At 40.4% G+C, this 10,141-nt stretch overlaps 1 protein-coding gene across 3 annotated transcripts; it reads left to right on the top strand.

Annotated features, from left to right (window-relative positions):
• The first annotated feature begins 690 nt into the window (after positions 1-690).
• Positions 691-10,077, top strand: LOC115368717 (voltage-dependent anion-selective channel protein 2). Of its 3 annotated transcripts, XM_030065019.1 has the most exons (10): positions 691-826; positions 2,100-2,170; positions 2,843-2,892; positions 3,322-3,324; positions 5,803-5,955; positions 6,101-6,153; positions 6,572-6,793; positions 8,074-8,224; positions 8,335-8,392; positions 8,589-10,077. In XM_030065019.1, exons 2-10 carry the CDS (start codon positions 2,104-2,106, stop codon positions 8,678-8,680), a joined length of 849 nt encoding a protein of 282 aa, XP_029920879.1. In that variant the 5' UTR covers positions 691-826; positions 2,100-2,103; the 3' UTR covers positions 8,681-10,077. The 3 variants fall into 3 exon arrangements, with proteins under 3 accessions (XP_029920879.1, XP_029920880.1, XP_029920881.1); XM_030065020.1 differs by lacking the exon at positions 3,322-3,324; XM_030065021.1 differs by lacking the exons at positions 2,843-2,892; positions 3,322-3,324 and having other exon boundaries at positions 706-826.
• The last annotated feature ends 64 nt before the right edge of the window (positions 10,078-10,141 follow it).

Below are 10,141 nucleotides of genomic sequence, written 5' to 3'. Positions count from 1 at the left end.
TAAAGCATTTTCTGCTTTATTTGACAGTCACAGCAGAGAGCGACAAGAAAGGTGGGGCAGAGAGGGAGAGGATGACATGCAGCAAATGGCCTGAGAATAACCACTCATGTTTAAAATATAGATAGGCCCTCACTCAGCACAACATTTCAGACTGCTTTTTCCACTTGAGAGGAAACTGAGACCCTCAGGTAGGGCCCTTCTCACTGTCCCACAGATTAGGCTCATGTTTAAAGCTGACTGTGACTTTGCCATTATGGTCGCTAGTCTGTGTGAGTCTGAGGTACACAAGCAAATGTTTAATTTTTTAAACTTCTTCTTAAAAAACACTTGTTGTTCTTGTTCTTCACTTTAAAAAATCTCCCTTTTCACTTATTTTTAGTTTCATGGTTTTGTACCTTTATGAGTTTGGTCCTAGTAATATCAGAAAGCCTAGCTGAACAGTCTAACTATAAAATATAACTGGATTTTTCAAGAGGAACATTCAAACTCTTTATGGCAGGCATGGTTACAACTGTGTAATGGAAATATTACAGTATAGCTTGGCAAATGACTAAAGTGGATATTATTGATACTAATGGTCGTCATCAGAGAGTGGGATATATCTCTCGCCTGTTTATTTCCTCTCTGTCCGGGCGCTTGTCGTTTTTTTTTTTCTGCAGTCCAGATGACACCGCGCATGCGCCGTGTGTCTCCTTCATTGTGCCCTATCCCTGCTCCACAGAGCTACCGCTAACCTCGGCTAGCTGTCAGTGCACTGAGCTGAGCAGCATCACGCCAGGGGCACACAAGGCTTTACACACTCTCCTTGCAAAACAACTCAGCACCGGTAAGGGGACATTAAAACTTCTGCTGCGTTTTAGTCGAAGAACTGAGCTGATAGTCGCGGTTTCACCAACTGGACCGTTAGATGCTAATGTTTGCTACCGTTACGTTTCCATCCAAGGTTAGCTAGTTAGCTAGCCTCCTGAGCTATGTTATATAATGATGTTTAGCCTGGTAATGCACAGTTTAATCCTCGCTTACAATTGCCTGTGTGTTTGTGTTTGGAGGCCAGCACAAGTTGGCAACTTTAACAATTGTTTGGTGGGTAGGTAGCCAGCTGCGGAGGGTGTGTGTGTGTACTTGTTGGGGCAGAACAGTAACGTTTTGAACGGCGGCCAATTTTCCAGGTGAACTGTTTTGTTGCTAGTTGGATAGCTAACCCAACAGAACAGCTAGGAAGCTGTCAAACAAAACCCCCACACCTCTTTCACTGACCCATCTGCTGCTCTTTGTCCCAAATGAATCACTTACTGCAGCATGCTAACGATACAGCTAGGGCCACCACCATTTGCTCACCATACAAGTTTTAATGCACCTTTCATAACGGAATTAATTTTGTTTTTATTGTGTGTCCTCAGTAATTGTCATTTGGGCGTCTTTATATGCCGAGGACGAGGTAGGGCCCTTTCGCAACCTTGAGGCACATCAGCCATCATATGGGTTTATTCCTCTGAAGCTCAAAGAGCAGCTAGGTTGGCATATTCGGTACATATATTTCTTGATTTAACTCTTAGTTTGGGTTTAATCTGCGTGCCGTGGGACCTAGTCCGGTGCACAGGCAGCCTCTCGGTTCAGCCGGGTTGCAGATTTCCCTCTTGGCTTTCAAGGAACAATTTGTTCCCATCAGCTGGTACTCCCTGGGCATCATGGTTGCTCGTGAGCTGATGACTGTAGGTTTTTCTGATTGCCTGGCTACATGACAAAACTACATTTTTAGTAGGAGGGTAGACACAGAAGCGGTCACACTGCTGATTGAAGTTAAAGGTGCTTTGATCATGTTGACTGCTGCTTGCCCTGAGCTTTTACTCCAGGTCATGATTAGCTGATGCTAGTTGGGCACAATCACTGAAGGCTCAGATGAAACATGCATCCCTCACTGGGTGACTGATGACTTATGGATCACTTGAAATGTGTGTAAAACAGTGAACATGTCTAGCTTGGTCTACTGTGCTGTCTCATTGGTACAGTAAGATGTAAAAACACAGATTGTTGTTGTTGCAGATTGATTAAGGGGACAGAGTCACTCATCACTTCACTGTGTGTTTTATGTTCTCTAGCATAATGGCTGTCCCCCCCTCATACTCAGACCTGGGCAAGGCTGCCAAGGACATATTCAGCAAGGGCTATGGTGAGTACAACCCTGTTAAGATTAAATGCACCGTGAGGCATCCCTGACACATACATCACATGGGATTTATGGATGTCTACATGGAAGACATATTCCCACTATGATAATATGCAAAATATACATTTTAACTTAGTGGTAATGGAGGAATCTGCAAAAACCAACCGCATGTCACATGTGAAAATAGACATGTTGTCTTTAAACTAGGGGCATAACAAATCTGAGTTTTTTATTATTTTTTTTTTCTTTTTAAGATGATATAGAATTGAAGGCTAGCATGTTCTATCTCTGCTGGACTTGCTGTTTAAATATATAAGAGAAAAGATGGACTAAAGATTTAAACTGTTTGTGTAGTTAAAAGTTTGACATTCAAAGAAAGTCTTTGTTTTGTTTGTTGTACATTTTGGATATAATTTAGAAAACATGTAGTCACCCTGTTTAGAGTCTGGACTCCCCGCCACCCCCACTCTTTTTTCCAAATATGGTGTCTTTATGTAGATTTTGCTCAGAGCAGCATCCTCTATCAAACTGAACTCAGTGCATCATTACGTACTTACTTACTTATTGATTGATTGATTGAATGATAGATGTAATGTGTTTGTTGTAATGATGTAATTCATTATTTTTTTAACATACTTTAACTGCTGATGCCTCTCGTTTTTTGAAATGCACCAGGCTTCGGTGTTGTGAAGCTGGACCTGAAGACCAAATCACAATCTGGTGTGGTGAGGAGGCTTTTTACCTGTCTTTTTGCTTTCTTTCACCCCCTAGATGCTTTTTGCGTAGCACATTGCCCTTCCCTGCCTTGTCTTGTCTTCACTTGGCATAACTTCTAACATTTCTAGCCTCCACCTCCCAGTGCCATCATCGCCGAAAGAAAAGGAAAGGATAAAGGAACATGAAAAAACAGCAATTATGCAACTATGATACCTGAGCTCCCTTAGCTCTGCTGTAACTTGCCGCTCAAAGTTTTGCAGGTTTGACTGGCGTTGCTGACGCTGTTGTGCTTGGCTTTAATCTGTGCTTTATTCTAGAGAAACATGACAGGCCCGTATGCATTTGTGGCCTGTCTGTCTCTCGACCCACCTTTCCTAACCCCTGCTCTGTCTCCATGCTGCTGCCTTCTGTTCTGGACCGCTCTCGCTGTAATGTAGATGGTAAGATTTGGTCCCGGAGCTAACAGCTCTGATTATCTGTGTGCTTGGAAGCGGTCATTTTTTGACAAGTTTCTGTCCTGTTTGTCCACTTAATGGTCATTCATGTGTTCTTATTCAGTTATGGGCATTTTTCTATTGTTGTGACCATCATTGTCATATTTGTTGTTTTGTCTTTGTGGAACTCATTTAGTCATTTATTATCATTTTAAATCATGTAAGTCAGTGTAATTTATTTCTTGCATATTCAGTTTACATGTTTAGTGTTACATTTACGTGTTTTATATTCACTGTAATTTGTTTGTTCTTTTATCTTTTTTTAACATCTAAAATGCAAAAGGCCACAGTTTTGAAAAGGGCAGATATTGAGTTGTTAATGAATCAGAAACCTCCCTGACCAGTCACCAGAGGTAAAGTTGAAAAGGCACAAAGCGGTGTGTCTGGCCAGTTGGGTCTTGGAAAAGATGAGATACAAATCAGAAGAAGAAAGTACTTTTACTTTTTAAAATAACTGTTTTTTAAATTAATAAATAAAGTAAATCTACTGTCATCACAATGCCCCATTTTCCAAAAATACACAGTTACCTCATCTTAAAGTAATCACGTCAGTGAGTTCATTGGGTATGAGTGAAACCACTCCCATTATATTAAGTGCAAATAAAACAAAAATGGGGTGTTTACTGAGGCTAAAATTCTGTCTTTCAGTCGCTACAGTACAGTGCAGTACAATGGCATTTGGTTTAAAAATGGCTCAAAGAAATGGCTTGTTCAGACACACAAACATACAATACAAACTTTTGAACAGTGGTGCGTCATCAAATATTCATAATTTCTCCTGAGTTACTCTTTGATGTAACTGTGTGCATCACTGCTGTCATTTCGTACATTAGTGTCTTGGCAGGTCGGCTTTAGATTTGTTGTGCTGCTGGTTGGACTGGAAGGAGGCAGTTTTCAATCTCACTTTGTCACTTGTCATATAATCACTTGACTGAGGTGGGCTTTTGGGTCTGTTCATTTTCTAAGATGCTCACAAAATATAATGAAGCCTCACTGAGAACATAATCGCAGTGCGTCTCATCAGCATTGGCAGTCTGCTAAAATATAACCTCAATGTGAACAAGTCTAGCCGAAACAAGTACAGACACCGTGCCTTCATGTGGTGCCTGTGTGGTGACAGCATGTCAACCCAATTAATCAAAAGTTAATTAAGATCACATCTCTCTGGCTCCGTCATTGATCATCTGTCACACAGTAATGCCAAGCCACCTGGCTCACTAGTTAATGTTATCAAATATAGGCTGCATACATACATACACTTTATTGTAACCTGTGTGACTATGTGCTGTCATACAATTGTATTAAGATTTAACTGTACAGTACTGCCATGCATCCTTTATCAGAGTATCTGTGTGAAATAATTGTGATGAAGAAAGCAGAGAGCAGTTCTCATGGCTTGTGTAGTCAAATTCATTATTAACACAGGTAAAAGATAAAAAAAAAAAAAATACAATATTTAAAAAAAAAAAAATCAGCAGGACTTAAACACCCCTAACAATGAATAGTCACAAGGTATCCTTAACTGAGCACAATAATTGAAGTGTGATACAGTTGAAGAATGCTACCTAAGTAACAAATGAAGAGAAAAGTAAGAAAAATAAAGGTTAAATAATATACACAGTATCGAGGATATACTGCTTTAATAAATGAGCATTAAAATTTATTTTGAATTTTTTGATTAATTATTTCTTACATGGTGTAGTAGACTGTTCCATAGTAATGGAATGGGCCTAGAAATCAAACGGAAGACTGTCCTTTAGGGGTTCCAGTGATGTATAAATTTATTTTAATGCAACAAAAGGAAGTTATATCTATATTTTTTTGTGAAGTTCACAGTTTCAGTTAAATGTTGTGGTTTGTTTTGGCAGATACTGATATAGTGTGTGTCAGATCTGTTGTCAGTGATATCCAACCATGTAATTTGAGGAATTTGAAATATTGCCCTAATTATACTGCAGTGAAAAACACAATTGCAGTATTGATCAAAATGATCTGTTTTCGTGTTTTTGTTTTGTCCATCACAGTCCTTGTGTCTTGCATGATAAGCTGTAATGTTAAGGATTGTGTGATTGTCTCAAATTTGTCTTACTGTCCTTTACAGTTCTTTCTTTCTGTCACATGCCTTTTCTACCACTGGTTTTCCTTATTCCTTTACAGTTTCTCGTCACATAGTTAAAGAATCATTAAATGTGACCTCAGTTGTAATTAGAAGTTGTTGTTTTTTTTTTTTTTTACATCTTTTTTTCCCCTCTCCAGCTCATGCTTTGGATATTCTACATTGTTATTATCGTTCTGTTCATTATTGTCACACTTTTGGTCAGTCACATTACATTTGCTCTTTCTAATTAAGTGTGACACACTAATGCTCTCTCCTCTGTGTCACCCTCCTCCTCCTCCTCCTCCTCCTCCTCCTCCTCCTCTTAGGAGTTCAACACATCTGGCTCCAGTAACACAGACACAGGGAAGGCTGCAGGGAGTCTGGAGACCAAATACAAGATGAAGGAGCTGGGCCTCACTTTCAATCAGAAGTGGAACACAGATAACACACTTGCTACTGAAGTCACCGTGGAAGACCAGGTAGGTGTATGTGTGTGTGTGTGTGTGTCTTTGCTTAAACTAAATGCAGAAATCTGTTGAAACATATTTTGCACCTGATAAAATTGCCTTGTGAGTCTTTCACTCAAGTGTTTGTTTTTAAGTGCAATTGTTCCTTTCGCTACAGCTGGCTCAAGGATTGAAGGTTGCCTTGGATACATCTTTTGTACCAAATACAGGGTGAGTCTAAGTTCATTTGTAAGAATGACACATGCTGTGAATGACCCAGATTAGATGGCATTTTAAATAATAAATATAAAAGTAAGTAGAATTGGGTAGAATGGGGACCTCAAATGAGCCAAGCATGGGCATGTCTTAGGCATATCTATCAGTCTGTTAAGAATTAACTTCACTTTTATCCATAAGGCACGACAAAGTATAGGCCATGTCTTATCCTTGGCACCACATTTTTTTCTCCACTCATGCAGATTAAAGCCTATTGAAATGTTGTGTAATCCAGTTTTACCCTTTTTTATGCACTCCCTTTATTTTACTTGTTTTTGTTTCCTGCTGGCATGCCACTGCAAACATTAGAGGCCTTACAGGAATGAAGGCAGTGAAGTGAGGCTCTGTAGTAAGTTTCCTGTTCCTTTTTCAGCAAGAAGAGTGGCAAGCTGAAGACGGGCTACAAACGCGACTATGTGAACCTGGGCTGTGACATCGACTTCGAGGGCCCCATCATCCATGCTGCTGCTGTGCTGGGCTACGAGGGCTGGCTGGCCGGCTACCAAATGGCCTTTGACACCGCCAAGTCCAAACTGGCTCAGAACAACTTTGCCCTTGGATACAGGGCTGGGGACTTCCAGCTGCACACCAATGTGTGAGTACTCAGGTGCTCTTTTTAAAGACAAGTGGGGACAATCAGAAATGGGACTGTGCGTCTCGAGGCTGATGAAACATGGAGTGATGATGGATCTGCAAGAATTACAATTGGCCAAGTGGGGATGCTAGAAGCTCAGTTTACATGAAACTTGCTACACACATCAACCTACCTTTTATAAATTACTATGAGTGGCCTGATGGGGGCAATGTAATTACATCTCACGATTTTAAACTGAAACATTGGTTTGTCTGGACATGCCAAAGCAGCGTGCACATGACCCCAAACCTGTGTGGTTTCATGTGGTTTCATGTGGTATGAGACTGTAATTCGTTACCTGGAGTTCAATAGGTTACGGAAGGGGACTAACAAATCAGCTCCAAAACACATCAGAAACCAGAAATGGGAGAAGATTGGGCCTGGGGGTAGCATCCCCACCCTGATGGGGGCAAGTACATCAGTGAAAACCAAAAAGGATGGCTCTCGTCAATGGCTTATGTTCCTTGGGAAATACAAAGGCCAGATGATGATGAATGAAGATAATATCAACCTTTAAGACTGTATTTGGAAAAAAAAAAATCACCATGTTGGCCTAATCAGGACACTAATATCAAAAGTCAATATTTCAAACATTGAAAGGCTGTAACTGCTAGCCTACATCGCAGGATCCATTTTAATGAAACTTTGTTGGATGATGCATCTTGCTGCATCTTGGTTTAAATACTTTTTGCGTTTTTGTATTTATCCATAGCTAGGATTATATATTTGCTGATTATTATTATTTGCTCAGACTGTGAGATAGTGGAAAGGAAGACCGGAGGGGAGACAGAGAAGGGAAGGGGAGAAGTGGTTTCATTGGGTTACTTTAAAGACAATACCAGTGATTTTGAATGTTTGGCCCATTTACTTAAATTTAACCACATTTTACATTGCAACAAGCTATCTTGCAAATCATGTGGGGGTACTAATGTGGATGACATTATCATTATTATTATTATTGTGATGCAATACTGGTGTGAAAGTTCATTTTCATATTGCAGTTGAATGAATGGAAATCAGTGGTTGGATAAAAGATGGGAAAAATTATACTGGAGTTATAAAATATAACTGCTTGCTTTGGGGAAAGATTAGCAGAAACCTGAAGTATATTTTGTAAATGCATGAAACATGAAAAATCACTGATAAGGTCCTTTAACATCTCCACTATTGCTGGGTGTGCTACAATTTGATTATTTTGAGAAAATTGCGTGTAATTATATTCTCTCTCTCCTGTCTCTTAGTAATGATGGGACTGAGTTTGGGGGGTCCATCTACCAAAAGGTGAACGACGAGCTGGAGACAGCGGTCACTCTGGCCTGGACGGCCGGCAGCAACAACACTCGCTTTGGCATCGCCGCCAAATACAAGCTGGACAAAGATGCCTCTCTATCTGTGAGTTTTCTACCTATCTCTTGACTCTGCTGTTCTTGAGTCTTAGCTGCCCACAGAAGTTCTCGAACAGTGACATGACATCTCATGTCTCATCTTGTTTCACCCTGCAGGCCAAAGTGAACAATGCCAGTCTGATCGGAGTAGGCTACACCCAGAGCCTTCGGCCAGGTACGTTCTTCAACCCAGCCATGTTTGTCCTAACCACACACGTGATGTTTACAGCTACATGGTTGTGCTCTCTTGCACGACTGCACCTCGCTGAAGCAATTAACAGAGAATGTTAGTTAGATTATATGGAGTTTGAATGCATCCAGAGTGTTATTGGCGGATCTAACATGCTCTTGTTCGCCTCATGTCTTCGTAGGCGTCAAAGTCACCCTCTCAGCCCTAATCGATGGCAAGAACTTCAATGCTGGTGGACACAAAGTCGGCATGGGCTTTGAGCTGGAGGCATAAAGAGAGAACAAGATCAACCAACAAAGGAAAGCCCAGAAGCAACCCCCACACACTCCTCTGGCCCACAGACACACACTCACACTGTTACCCGGGTCTACCACGTTCAAGTAGCTCCTCCTCTCTGGCCCCTCTCACACACATACTTGCTCATACAGTGATGATCCCCTTACACACACATTCAGTGAGCATTTACGACAGTAATAGTCAAATCTCAGCATCATGTTTAAACACGAGGGGTAATGACAAAGCTGATGGTGTGTTTGTTGATCCTCTTAGCTGACAGCACATAGTAAGATTATGGATTAATGTCCTTTTTATGGTAAATGAAGTGACATTATTTATGCTCCTGTAGGTCTTGGCTGAAGTAGTCATTGGTGTAAATGTGTAGCTCATCTAAGCTTCTGTATTCTGCTGTTCCTAAAAGCATGTGAAATGAAAACCCAGATGCAGAGCAGAAAGCTTGTTTGCTTGAGTGAAAATGGTGCTGACTGTTTTTTTTTTTTTTTTTGTGTGTGTGTGTGTGTGTGTATGTGTGTATTTGTTTGAGTATGAAATATTTTTGGTTGTTTTGACTATTTGCGGACCACTGTTTATTCAGCGTAATTGTTGTCTATAATAATAAACGGCTGGTGGTTACTTGGTGGGGTCAGCGTTACAAGGAACCGTGAATTTCACCATAGGATTGCATTGATTGGTTGGGGTCAGTGCAGGGTTCAGTTGTATTGCTGCTGTCAGCATACATAGCTGTAGAAGAGCTTGAAAATCTTCTGTTCAGTACCAATAGCCCTAAATGGTCTCATTTTTTTGAATCCTCTGTGACGACTAATTTGGTAGGTGAAATCAATATAGTGGAATCTTCCAGTAGGTTATGTAGTTAGTTGTCATTTCTACAATATTGTTTTCATCTATCTGTTTTAGCACGGAAGTCACGAGTAAGGATGTTTAGGATATTTTGCATTTGCTTGTTCCATGTTTTGGATGTGGTGGCAGTTCAGTGGCACCAGGCAGTCTTACATGATGGAGAGATGTTTTCTCATGATACTAGGGAACTGCACTCATTACTGTCTCATTGCTCTCTCCTGGAAACAGTCCACACTCTTCAGATCATTTCCCACTGTACATAAAATAACAGTCTATTGTCCTCTGAGTGATTCCAGTCAAAACACTTGGTAAGATAAAGTAAGAGATTGTTGTGTTCCACATGACTGTCCTTTCTTCCTTTTGGTAATAAATCATGCATCAGATGTGCATCTTGTGTTTTTGTTTCCCATCGAATTGTGTTGTTGTTATTATAAAAGTCATTGCTTTCTTTCTTTTTTCTCTTTGTCATTTAGACACAGTACCTCATTTTTCCAATGCTAATTAAGGGAATTCTAATAAAAACACAATGTCTGAAAGTTGTCCCGATTCTTCTTTTTGTTAACACAAGTCAAGAGAACAGTGAAGAGCAAATAATAGCCA

This window comes from Myripristis murdjan, chromosome 12, assembly GCF_902150065.1.
Source record: "Myripristis murdjan chromosome 12, fMyrMur1.1, whole genome shotgun sequence".
NCBI lineage: Eukaryota > Metazoa > Chordata > Actinopteri > Holocentriformes > Holocentridae > Myripristis > Myripristis murdjan.
This window is presented reverse-complemented; position numbering and strand designations above follow the sequence as displayed.